The following is a 13,772-nucleotide window of genomic DNA, read 5'->3' as shown; positions in this document are numbered from 1 at the left end:
CTAAAATAATGGTGAATAGTTTATTATTATGAAAATAATACCTTTGGTTTGCTTAATATTTATCCTGACAGTGATATACCCAAAAATAGATCCACAAATCACAATCACCTTTACATACAGCCTTACTTTACCAAGTATTGCCGGGTAAAATTGTGAGCAAGAGACCCAGGCTGGGGTCAGTGCATCTTTGGTTCACTGTACAGTTGCCCACAGGTATAGTGTTCCACTCCTCGGTGTACAAAAATATAAAAAGTGTATTTCAATAACAAAACACAAGCAAAAATGTCATTGTAATTAAAAAATAATAATGTGAAACATCACAATGGGAATTTCATTTGACTCTTGAGTACTTGTGTCACTTTTATAAATAAACATCACTTGGATGCTACAATCATTTCTTTTTCATCTTGGTCTTCTTTAACAGGACCACACATCTCACTAAAGCAGTTAATGATGCCATACAATGAAGTCATCATGCTCTCCGACTAAGCTTAAACTAGCCAAGCAAGCTGGGCGTCTGGCCAATGGTTCCCTTCACCAGTGTGACCAGTATAAGGATCTTACCATTCACTTATTGCCTGTGGATAAAATGCAATCATGGATTTATTGCACAGAAACTCTAGTGCGGCCGTAGCTTTACTATTAATCATAGCACAACACTTCAAGTTTAGAAATAAAATAATAATGGTTAATGTAGATGATGGTACAGGGTAGATGATGGTGCAGTGGATGTAGTGTAGATGATAGTGCAGTAGATGTAGTGTAGATGATGGTACAGGGTAGATGATGGTGCAGTGGATGTAGTGTAGATGATAGTGCAGTAGATGTAGTGTAGATGATAGTGCAGTGGATGTAGTGTAGATGATAGTGCAGTAGATGTAGTGTAGATGATGGTGCAGTGGATGTAGTGTAGATGATAGTGCAGTAGATGTAGTGTAGATGATGGTACAGGGTAGATGATGGTGCAGTGGATGTAGTGTAGATGATAGTGCAGTAGGTGTAGTGTAGATGATGGTACAGTAGATGATAGATGTGCAGTAGATGTAGTGTAGATGATAGTGCAGTAGATGTAGTGTAGATGATAGTGCAGTAGATGTAGTGTAGATGATAGTGCAGTAGATGTAGTGTAGATGATAGTGCAGTAGATGTAGTGTAGATGATAGTGCAGTAGATGTAGTGTAGATGATAGTGCAGTAGATGTAGTGTAGATGATAGTGCAGTAGATGTAGTGTAGATGATAGTGCAGTAGATGTAGTGTAGATGATAGTGCAGTAGATGTAGTGTAGATGATAGTGCAGTAGATGTAGTGTAGATGATAGTGCAGTAGATGTAGTGTAGATGATAGTGCAGTAGATGTAGTGTAGATGATAGTGCAGTAGATGTAGTGTAGATGATAGTGCAGTAGATGTAGTGTAGATGATAGTGCAGTAGATGTAGTGTAGATGATAGTGCAGTAGATGTAGTGTAGATGATAGTGCAGTAGATGTAGTGTAGATGATAGTGCAGTAGATGTAGTGTAGATGATAGTGCAGTAGATGTAGTGTAGATGATAGTGCAGTAGATGTAGTGTAGATGATAGTGCAGTAGATGTAGTGTAGATGATAGTGCAGTAGATGTAGTGTAGATGATAGTGCAGTTGATGTAGTGTAGATGATAGTGCAGTAGATGTAGTGTAGATGATAGTGCAGTAGATGTAGTGTAGATGATAGTGCAGTAGATGTAGTGTAGATGATAGTGCAGTAGATGTAGTGTAGATGATAGTGCAGTAGGTGTAGTGTAGATGATAGTGCAGTAGATGTAGTGTAGATGATAGTGCAGTAGATGTAGTGTAGATGATAGTGCAGTAGATGTAGTGTAGATGATAGTGCAGTAGATGTAGTGTAGATGATAGTGCAGTAGGTGTAGTGTAGATGATAGTGCAGTAGATGTAGTGTAGATGATAGTGCAGTAGATGTAGTGTAGATAATAGTGCAGTAGATGTAGTGTAGATGATAGTGCAGTAGATGTAGTGTAGATGATAGTGCAGTAGATGTAGTGTAGATGATAGTGCAGTAGATGTAGTGTAGATGATAGTGCAGTAGATGTAGTGTAGATGATAGTGCAGTAGATGTAGTGTAGATGATAGTGCAGTAGATGTAGTGTAGATGATGGTGCATGATAGCAGTAGTAGTGTAGATGATAGTGCAGTAGATGTAGTGTAGATGATAGTGCAGTAGATGTAGTGTAGATGATAGTGCAGTAGACGTAGTGTAGATGATAGTGCAGTAGACGTAGTGTAGATGATAGTGCAGTAGACGTAGTGTAGATGATAGTACAGTAGATGTAGTGTAGATGATAGTACAGTAGATGTAGTGTAGATGATAGTACAGTAGATGTAGTGTAGATGATAGTGCAGTTGATGTAGTGTAGATGATAGTGCAGTAGATGTAGTGTAGATGATAGTACAGTAGATGTAGTGTAGATGATAGTGCAGTAGATGTAGTGTAGATGATAGTGCAGTAGATGTAGTGTAGATGATAGTGCAGTAGATGTAGTGTAGATAATAGTGCAGTAGATGTAGTGTAGATGATAGTACAGTAGATGTAGTGTAGATGATAGTGCAGTAGATGTAGTGTAGACGATAGTATAGTCACGGATATAGTCTATGAACTGACCCTTAAAAACAAACCTGGGAGTTTAGTTTATGCTAGAAGGGCACCTTTACCTAACACTACTACTGTCACCACACCAACATCATGAGGGAAGTGTTCTAAGCTGTCACTGATAATGATGTATCCTGTATATAAAGAGAGACTGTAAGACACTCATTCTGTACTGAGTTCAGTGTGTTTGATCACAACCAACAAAAAAATGGCACTTTTAAGAGAGACATAAAAGTTGAACGATAATGTTCTCAATTTAAACAGTCAAATTGTTAACGATCTCTATGATGGGGCTGAAATAACAAACCTAGGAAAAGGAACATATGGTCAATGTTAGCTACTCAGGAAACCATACATGAGAGATTTGGTCGCTAAGCATATTGCTGGCAAATATAGCAGGAGTGCCTTCAACTCGGAAGCGAATATGTTGAGCCGATTTTAATGTGTCCGGGGCGTGTAGCGCTGTTTTGGTGTGTGCTCTGAAAAGTAAATGATTTTCAGTGAAAATGCAGGACAAACTCTTTCAAAATTCTTCTAAACGTATGATATTGAAGAATAATTTCTATATGACATCATGCTATAAGTACACGAGACTCTCCAGGGTATGCTGACAATGGGTTATGCCCACTGTGATATAAAAACAGATAATGTCTGTGTGAATATCCGAAATCAACAAGTCACAATAATTGACTTTGGGATATGCCGACTGCTTGGGGATAAAAGTTTCAAGCACCAAATCTCCTTCAGATACAGCTGGTATGCTCCAGAGGTACGAGCGACACGTGAGTGTTCAGAAGCCAGCGAGATGTTCAGTGCTGGTTAAATGTGGCTCAAAATTTTGCGTGGTAGAAGCATCCCTGTCCATCCTTTAATACAATAATGGTTGAGTATGTCCCAAAACAGAAACCCTGCAAAGAGACCTACAAATGAAAAATTGATACAGCTTCTACAAGACGGTATCTAACGATGTCAGGATATGTCACCATATCAGAATAGCAAAACAGGTTTCAGAATATCTCTCGCTAAAGAGTCAGAAACGTCAAGTGGTACAAAAATATAAATTATACGGTTCCCCACGAATTTTAAAGGGTTGTCTAAGCCCATAAGGAGGCTACTATCCCCGACAACATTGGAAACATCAGCAGAGCCAAAAAGAAAGAGGCTACTCTCACCCACAACACTGAAAACATCAGCAGAGCCATACAGAAAGAGGCTACTCTTCCCCACAACCCCAGGAACATCAGCAGAGCCATACAGAAAGAGGCTACTCTCCCCCCAACCCCAGGAACACCAGCAGAGCCATACAGAAAGAGGCTACTCTCCCCAACCCCAGGAACACCAGCAGAGCCATACAGAAAGAGGTCCCCCAACCCCAGGAACACCAGCAGGCCATACAGAAAGAGGCTACTCTTCCCCACAACCCCAGGAACATCAGCAGAGCCAAAAAGAAGAGGCTACTCTCCCCAACCCCAGGAACACCAGCAGAGCCATACAGAAAGAGGCTACTCTCCCCCAACCCCAGGAACACCAGCAGAGCCATACAGAAGAGGCTACTCTTCCCCACAACCCCAGGAACATCAGCAGAGCCAAAAAGAAAGAGGCTACTCTCACCCACAACACTGAAAACATCAGCAGAGCCATACAGAAAGAGGCTACTCTTCCCCACAACCCCAGGAACATCAGCAGAGCCATACAGAAAGAGGCTACTCTCCCCCATAACATTTAAAACATCAATGGAGCCAAAAAGAGTTTGGTGGATGCCCCGCACAAAGTTAAAAGCACTGGTTGAGCTAAAAAGATAATTGTTAACCTTTTCCCCTTCTGTCCTTAGTCTTCCCTCCTAGCCTCTTTATCCCTCCCCTTGTTCTCCTTCCTCCTCTTGTTCTTCCTCCTCCTCGTTTTCTTCTTCCTCTTGTTCCTCCTCCTCCTCTTATTCTTCTTCCTCCTCGTGATTTGCTTCCTCCTCATCCTTTTCTCATTTCCCATACTCTTCCTATGCCCCCGGTCTTCCACTTGGCAACACTGGACGAGTTGACAGTCGGAATTTTTTCGTAAGATGGCAGGTCAATGGGTAAAGAAAATGCTTAAATTTACTTTGGTCATGATATTTTAAAATAAATTGGGCCAAAAAATGTAAACAAATAAAGGCTAAAGTTGCTAAAAAGTCACATGACTGTGAAAAGCTCAGTGATTGGTTGTGACGTCACTGGTTGGGGCGAGCTTCCCATGAACGGAAGACAGCAGCTGTAGTTGTCCAACCTTGGCTGATCGGCTCTGTGAATAAATATTATTAGATAATTAATTGTGCTTTGCAGTGCAACACAGTAATACTATTTTGATTTTATAAATATTACTAAGCACATTAACTAATTCAATGGATATTAGCTGCCCATACAACAAATTTCATAGTATAAAGTAAACATTCCAAACAAAATTGGTATTATTTTGGTTTTGGTTATCTGGGGAACCTTAAGATTAAAACTATGGGATTAAGTACTGTATTGGCTAATATTACCTGTTTTTTATAAATTGGACCAGTGTTTTATATATAAGTTATGGGGCTTCATCTATATGTTCTGTAGGCCACTATATAGAGACTACCACTCAGCCCAACGAGAAGGACTTTCAACGAATAAATATAGGAAATACTCTTCTTATATAACAATATACTGTACGAGGCTTATATTCTACCAATTTAACACGATAAAGTACAAAGGGAGCGCTGCTAGGAGAGGTGAAGCATTGTGTGAACTCTTAAGTATTAAGTCCAAACAGAAGGTGAGGGAATGACTGGATCTTTAGTGTCATAGGGCTGTCAATTCTCTCTCTGTCTCATGGGGAAAAGATAGACAACAGAGACAGATAGAGAGAAACAAACAGAGAGAGAATCAAATGCACATTCGGACAGCAGTAAACAATGTGCTTAAGCTGCTGTCACACTAGAGTTTCTACCCAGAATAAATCCACCGTGCAGTGCAGTAATGGTATCTTTTCTTGCATATTCGCTGCTCTGACCACTAGCCAACAAAAGAAGGGTGAAGGGACTTAATACAATTACAATAGTACGTTTCATAAAAAACTCATTTATTGAAATCTGTATTACCAATGCTTACAAACTGTAGATCTTGCATAAGTCTAAAGCAATGCCTAGTCATACAAAATTCCAATATCTAATACAGTGACTTTTCTCCCACAAGTCTAAAGAATAAATAACGAAACAATATTCTAATACTATCTAATTTTACACACAGATCTAAAGCAGTGCCCAAACTGCTCTACCTTCATTATGAGAATCTTTGGGAATTTTGTACATTTTTGACTGATTATTAGTTGTAGGCCTGTGATGCTTCAGCCACTCTCTGATATATGGCCCGGGTGTTCCAGAGATGCAACGGTGGGCCATTTACAGTGATGAACATCAGACAGTGAGAGATGAGCAACGATTTATACAAATCTCATTCATGAGGCTGAAGGCTTTTTCATACAGCGGTGTTGCCGGCATGAGTTTTGATTAATGTTTATAGATCTTTCAGACCTGGTGCAGAAGTGAGATCTTCAATAAATTTCTGTAATTCTGTCACAGCTGGTTGGGCAAGTATACTGTGGGCTGAATCTCTGACAAAGCCTTTGACTCCTTCTCACCAGAGTCTGACACCATTCACAAGTATAATTATGGTAGATATAAAACACATGTTATTGAGATTTTTACCCTGAGTAAATTAAAATATGATGAACATTAATACAACTGGCAATTATGAGTTCACAGCAGAAGTTCAGTCAATGCAAACAAAGTGGCTACATTAGTCAAAAGATGCCACGAGATGGCAATTATAAAATTGTTTTGGATTAGAAATAACAAATTCCTTGCTGTAGCTACACAGTAAACATTAGAGCAGACTGCACTTATATTGGTGACTATTTCTGGTCTAAGCAGTAACCGATCATATGCCCTGGGAGCTGACTGTCTTGGCATCATCACCAACCAGGAGCCATGCTAGAGTACAATAAAGATCTCTTCCCTGTACAGTACAGAGCTAACATTATATTGTAGACAACAAGTAAAAAGTAGACACTCAAAGAAAATCATAAAAGTAGGATTTTGGCTGTGGCTGGGAATGTAACCTCAGTTTTATTAGACCGTACCTGCAACCCCTACGAAGAATAGCCGTAAAACGATTCCTTGAAGTAATGAAAGACGAGTGAGTAATGAAGGTTACTAGTGTGCCCTGAAGAATGCAGTGATGGCTAGGGAAACACTGAGTAACACTGAGTTCGTTTATTGTGGATGAGAGAAATACAAGTGGTGACGCTGTGTGCCATGCACGGCTCACACAGTCAGACTGAGGCGCCTTGCCATATGGCAGCCTCGGGGCAATGTGCCACATAACACGTGCAGTGGTGCCACGTGATAATATATATAAATGCTACTGGGCACAGTAGCTTATGTACAGGGTTGCTACTCGGCACAGTAGCTTATATACATAACCTACAAGTAACAGAAGAAGGAGATAGTTACGTAACTTGATATACTCAATGCTGTCTGCAGTTAAATATATTAAATCTCAATACAGGACAAGGCTGTATTTTACTTATGGTCGCATGGCGACACCGCCATTGAGAGAGAATCAAAAATCTAACAATTACGCCCAGTATGCTGGGAGCCCAAGTGGCTTCCCATACTCGTCTAGCAGCCCAGGGTCACGTGGCAACTCTGGCTCACCTGGCCGCACAGACTCATCTAGCAGCCCAGGGTCACGTGGCAACTCTGGCTCACCTGGCCGCACAGACTCATCTAGCAGCAGGGGCTCACCTGACAGCACAGACTCTTGTACCAGCATCGGCATACTTGGCAACAGAGGCTCACCTGGCAGCACAGACTCTTGTACCAGCATCGGCATACTTGGCAACAGAGGCTCACCTGGCAGCACAGACTCTTGTACCAGCATCGGCATACTTGGTAACAGAGGCTCACCTGGCAGCACAGACTCTTGTACCAGCATCGGCATACTTGGCAACAGAGGCTCACCTGGCAGCACAGACTCATTTAGCAGCAAGGGCTCACCTGACAGCACAGACTCTTGTACCAGCATCGGCATACTTGGCAACAGAGGCTCACCTGGCAGCACAGACTCATTTAGCAGCAAGGGCTCACCTGACAGCACAGACTCTTGTACCGGCATCGGCATACTTGGCAACAGAGGCTCACCTGGCAGCACAGACTCATTTAGCAGCAAGGGCTCACCTGGCAGCACAGACTCTTGTACCAGCATCGGCATACTTGGCAACAGAGGCTCACCTGGCAGCACAGACTCATCTACCGGCGTAGGCCCACCTGGCAGCACAGACTCTTGTACCAGCATCGGCACACCTGGCAACAGAGGCTCACCTGGCAGCACAGACTCATCTACCAGCGTAGGCCCACCTGGCAGCAGAGTCTCAATTTTGTCTTCAGAACAGGAAGAATTTTTGGTATTAAGGTTTTTATCGTTATATTTAATCTTCTTATTTGGTTTTGGAGGTGAACTCATCTTTTAGGAGGATAATTTATCACTTTCATTACCAGACGTTATATTGCAATCCAAAGGTCTCTTCTTTATTGGTCTGTATATCGTAAATCCTTCAGGGTCTATCCATTTTAGACCAACATAGCCGTACTTTTGATTATAACGTTTCCCGAGTCTCTTTGGTTCAATCTTAGAGTAACCAAAATGCATTCCTATGCTGACATTATCGTCAAAATACTCTAAGCCATATTCTTCGCACCATTTTTTATAAGCGTCTGTTAGTTCATTTCTGAAAACAATATCTGGAAAAACACCTGTAAATTGTATCTTCTCAGCCATAAATTTCTTAAATGACACCTTCTGCTTATATTCTACATCATACGAAAAAAACTTTTACCGAAAAGACCCCGGAGGGTATATAAAATTTTCATGAACCTCATCCTCACCATTTACTCCTTTGGTTTGCCCACTTGGCCCAAACAGAGCTAGTGCCAATGGTATATTACACTACTGTAGTGAATGCGATGTTGGAAGTTGAAGGTCAAACATGTTAACTTTATCATGAACTGCCTGGTGCATTACCGGACGAACACGGTTCAAGATTTATAACCAAAATAAATGTAGTAAGAGGTACGAGTGTTGAGGTGTACTAGTGCTGTAGTGAGCATGTAGTATTGGTGTTGTAGTGAACATGTAGTACTACTAGTGTTGTTGTGAATATGTAGTGATAGGTGTTGTAGTGAACATGTAGTACTAGTGTTGTAGTGAACATGTGGTGCTCGTGTTGTAGTGAACATGTGGTGCTCGTGTTGTGGTGAACATGTGGTGCTCGTGTTGTAGTGAACATGTGGTGCTCGTGTTGTAGTGAACATGTGGTGCTCGTGTTGTAGTGAACATGTGGTGCTCGTGTTGTAGTGAACATGTGGTGCTCGTGTTGTAGTGAACATGTGGTGCTCGTGTTGTAGTGAACATGTGGTGCTCGTGTTGTGGTGAACATGTGGTGCTCGTGTTGTAGTGAACATGTGGTGCTCGTGTTGTAGTGAACATGTGGTGCTCGTGTTGTAGTGAACATGTGGTGCTCGTGTTGTGGTGAACATGTGGTGCTGTGTTGTAACATGTGGTGCTCGTGTTGTAGTGAACATGTGGTGCTCGTGTTGTAGTGAACATGTGGTGCTCGTGTTGTAGTGAACATGTGGTGCTCGTGTTGTAGTGAACATGTGGTGCTCGTGTTGTAGTGAACATGTGGTGCTCGTGTTGTGGTGAACATGTGGTGCTCGTGTTGTGGTGAACATGTGGTGCTCGTGTTGTGGTGAACATGTGGTGCTCGTGTTGTGGTGAACATGTGGTGCTCGTGTTGTGGTGAACATGTGGTGCTCGTGTTGTAGGGGAGGGGGGGGTCCAAGAAGTTATGGTTGGGGGAACATGGCGAGCACAACCAGCTGACCAATATTTTGGGCATTTTGAAGCCTTGTGTACTTGATATTCGGAGATATTCTGCGGTCAATAGTAATTACTTTTTACAATAGAAAAACGTTTGAGTACAATACTGCATTAAAGAAAAAAGTAGTATTGGAATTTTCTGATAAAACGAGGTGATATGGACCCCCAGGACCCCCTTCTGGATCCGCCTCTGGTATTGTAGTGAACATGTAGTACTAATGTTGCAATGAAAATGTGGTGCTAGTGTTGTAGTGAACATATCTCTCTCTCTCTCTCTCTCTCTCTCTCTCTCTCTCTCTCTCTCTTCACAAGACACAATCTAGCCAAATAACTTTTGAAAGCAATGGCTCGATAACACGTAAAAAATTCAATACACGTGACATAATGGAAACGGCGGCAAGAGAGTGTTAAAGTCAACGTGAAAATAAGGTTGTACCGGACGAACATTGTCAAGAGACGAATCAACCTAACGGGGGATGTAGGTGAGTAATCCTATTTTCTCTCCTCTCTTAGATCCTGCAAATTTGACTCAGAAGGATATGTGTGAGCGTCATTATCTTGGTCCCGCACGGCTGATGATGGGTGGACCTTGTCCCTTTTCTCCTTGGTGGTGAATGAGGGAGAGGGAAAGACGGAGATATTTCTTTTCCTAGGGAGAGAGAGAAGAGTGGAGCAGTAAAAACGACCTTTGTACTGAGATTTAGCTCAATGGAGGCGTGGCTTTATTTCTGTAGGGTGTTGGTTAGTTACACATTCCAGCACTCAAGGAAAGCACTTGTTGCGGCGTCATTTTATCATTTAATTCTTAATATAAACTTGAGGGCACTAGTCAGCCAAGAATGTGAGAGTAGAGTGAGGATTCTCCATGAAACAGCAAGTGGATAGTTTGAGAAGCATTACAGGAGTTTGGAGACGTGTTCTCTTATTGAAACCAGTGGTCTCACACACACACACACACACACACACACACTACTGCCTATCCTCTCTTACTGACACTCTTCAACCACCACTAATTTACAGTCTCACACCCACCCACCTGCTCCTTCACACCCTTCCACCCAGTTGCTATACCTTACCCACCCACCCACACACCTGCTGTCCCACACCCAACTATCCCCCACACCCACCCACCCACACACCTGCTGTCCCACACCTATCCAGACCCTAAACAGTTGCCCCCCCCCCCTGCCTCACACTCACCCACTGCCCACATTTACCCACCACCCATGAGCTGCACCTTCTGCCTCTCACTGTGTATTAGTGACATTTATCTTCTGGGTTATTTCATATTGATTTATACTAGTAACATGTCTCTACATCATCTATCATCAACTGTTCATCCCCCACCCACGCCACTCGCTCTCTGTTGGCACCATCTATTTCAAGCCATTTGATATCTCCTACCCTCACCATCCATTCATTACGTGTTGTATATCTGTCACCGTTCACCCATACAGCAGTACAGTAACCCCTGCACACTGCCACCTACAAGACGTACAGTATTACTCACCTAAACAGTCCTCCACCTATTAATACTATTCAAACAGCCTGAGCAGTTTCGATGATCGGGTTAATATGGTAAGTTATTAGAACACAATAGGTCAGTCCATTACAGGTCCTCCTTAAAGGATATCACGAATGAGATCTGAAGGTGCTTGAGCTTATCGAATAAAACTTATTTCGTAAACAAGATATTGAAATGAACAGTATTAAAATGAAGATAATTTTTCCACCATACGTACTGATGTTTCGACAGTGGGAGACAATGAGTTCTCCATTGAGTTTCGTTTTTAACCCTCAAAGGTTTAAACCATCGTCCTCAAAGAGTTAAACCATTGTCTTCAAAGGTTTAAACCATAGTCCTCAAGGGGTTAAATTACCTTCCTCAAAGGTTTAAACTATAGTCATCAAAGGGTTTTATCATAATAAAACATACCATCACTCCAGTCACCAAGCAGCAGTACACAGTTGGCAAAACATTAAGACCAATGAGCATTTTTACGACCTTGGGGAAATGGCCGCGATAACATAACCAGCTAGGAAAAAAAAACAGGACACTCAATATTCAATTAAGACTACTTACGTCACAGCCACAACAGAACTATAGAGACTCTTGAGAGATGCCTATACGGCTAGGTTATACTCTAGGTTAGGTTAGGTTAGGTTCCAACAGCATAAGATTTCGCTATTGTTTTTTCTTTGATTCCAGGACGGTCTAGTGTGCTTAGTAATTTCGAAGACAACGTTTGAGTGAGTTGAGGAAGAAAAGAAGAAAGAATAAAAGCAGATATAGAATAGGTTCATGAAACAGATGGAGGTATTAACAGACAGACAAAAAAGAGAGACATCCACCACATCCTGACCCTCAACACACACACACATACCTAACTGGGTCGAGTTGCCATACATCTTGGTGATTAATGTCAGATTGTTTACACTTAACCACTATGTAGAGGAGAGGTTTGGGTAAATGTTTGAGTTTGAGCAAAATGTTCTGACAGACAAGTCTCTGCATGGCGGCAAACACAGCCTCAATGTTTGGTAAATATTTAGTGGCGTACCGTGTCAGTGTGAGGAGGATATACCGTATATTTCACCTTACAACTTGATGTTATTCTTCCCAACTGTCTGTCGTCTAGTAAGATGATTATAGTGTTGGTGGCTGGTGAGTTGGGGTGTGTGTCTCTTCATTAATAAGTCTGCTGGTTCAACACGGATTAAGAGGAGTTGGATTTTCCGCGCATTTTGGTTGATTAATCTGGGTCCGCGTGCTTGTGATTGGTTAGCATGGGGCCTGTTAGTGGCATTTCAAGTAACATGTATGTAAACAAGATATTGGCTCTCGCACTAGGGATAATAGACGATAAATAATGTGGATGAGGCCATAAGAGGGTATAAAGTGGTGTTCCATCATGGTTGGGCGGTGTCGTGGTTTCGGTACCAGATGGGTGGTCGATCGCCCCAGATTTATTATTGTCGAGAAACTCTGAATAATTTTGGGTAATGTGAAAATTGAAAATTGCTTGAGATAGTGAGTGCATAGTCTCAGTCAGTGGGTGTGTATCATTAGAGATGTGTTATAGGAATATTAGCATTGTGGTACAGTGCTTAAAAAAATCGGGATAAGATACTAAAGTCGTGGCCATAATGTCTTTCGCTTTACATACTGTAGATAGTGTGAGATACAGGCAGTAACACATCACTCACGCATCCACACCTGACAAACATCAACAACAAAGGTGAGAGGAAACAGAGAACAAAGTGACCTGTAAAATGGAATCTTGTCGAGAGATAAAGGTATAAAAACGACACCGGTAAAGCACACGAACGAAAACGTATTATAATAAATTCAGAAAAAGAGAATAAGTGCAACGGGAATAGAGCGGAAAAAATCTGTGTCGGTTATGTGACACGTGAGGAGTGAATGTGTAGAATAGGTGACATTCTTACCACCCATCTATCTCTCTTACGCCTAAAAATACCCCTGGTTAAACTTCCAACAACAAAGAAGAATTTGCTCCAACAACTCAGCCAACTGGAATTATCAACCTGCCTCTGCCTCCCGTAACCCCGAGAGATAGGAATTCCTTTTGTTCTCGGGATGATGACTCTCGCTAGTCGCTGCCGTGTCAAGTTAACACAAAACTCCCGACGAGGTATGGCAGCGGTCAACACATACGCCGTGCAAGTGAAGGTTCTAAAGAGGCCTCTTACTGACTGCCTCACATACTGTGTAGCTCTGAGTAGTCACCTGTCCTGGCAACACAGTTACAGCTGGGGTTAAGGTATTTCTTTCAGCTGCGTGTGGAAGTGGAGTCCAACACTCTTTATGGCTTCAATAAAAACATTTTACAGCCAACAAGGAACTTAAGTGTGATAGCAGTTCTTTAGGGCGACCAACAAATCCAAAGCACATTAGTAAGTGTTTTTTTTAATTGTGTCTTATGATATAATCTAATACTTATTTAACAGACTACAGCGTTAATATTCCGAAAATTATTCCTGTTAATTTCAAGACAGTCATCTTTGTACATTTGCCTACATTAACCATTAAGACATCCTGCAGTAAGGAAAACTTTGAGGAAATTTTTGGGGGAATCCTAGTGTGCCCTTTGAAGTAATTAAAGATAACAATAATATTTCAAAAGTCCAATATGATGTGCGCTTGTTGTAAATGTTTTAGTTT

The 13,772-nt window shown here is 41.7% G+C and overlaps 1 protein-coding gene across 1 annotated transcript; it reads left to right on the top strand.

Annotated features, from left to right (window-relative positions):
• The first annotated feature begins 7,241 nt into the window (after nt 1-7,241).
• On the top strand, nt 7,242-8,177 carry LOC121870461 (collagen alpha-2(I) chain-like). Its single transcript, XM_042372284.1, has one exon. It carries the CDS (start codon nt 7,242-7,244, stop codon nt 8,175-8,177), a length of 936 nt encoding a protein of 311 aa, XP_042228218.1.
• The last annotated feature ends 5,595 nt before the right edge of the window (nt 8,178-13,772 follow it).

The sequence above is a fragment of the Homarus americanus genome, unplaced genomic scaffold (assembly GCF_018991925.1).
Source record: "Homarus americanus isolate GMGI-L3 unplaced genomic scaffold, GMGI_Hamer_2.0 scaffold8584, whole genome shotgun sequence".
NCBI classification, from domain to species: Eukaryota; Metazoa; Arthropoda; class Malacostraca; order Decapoda; family Nephropidae; genus Homarus; species Homarus americanus.
Note: the sequence above shows the minus strand (reverse complement) of the source record. Positions and strands in the feature narration are given on the sequence as shown.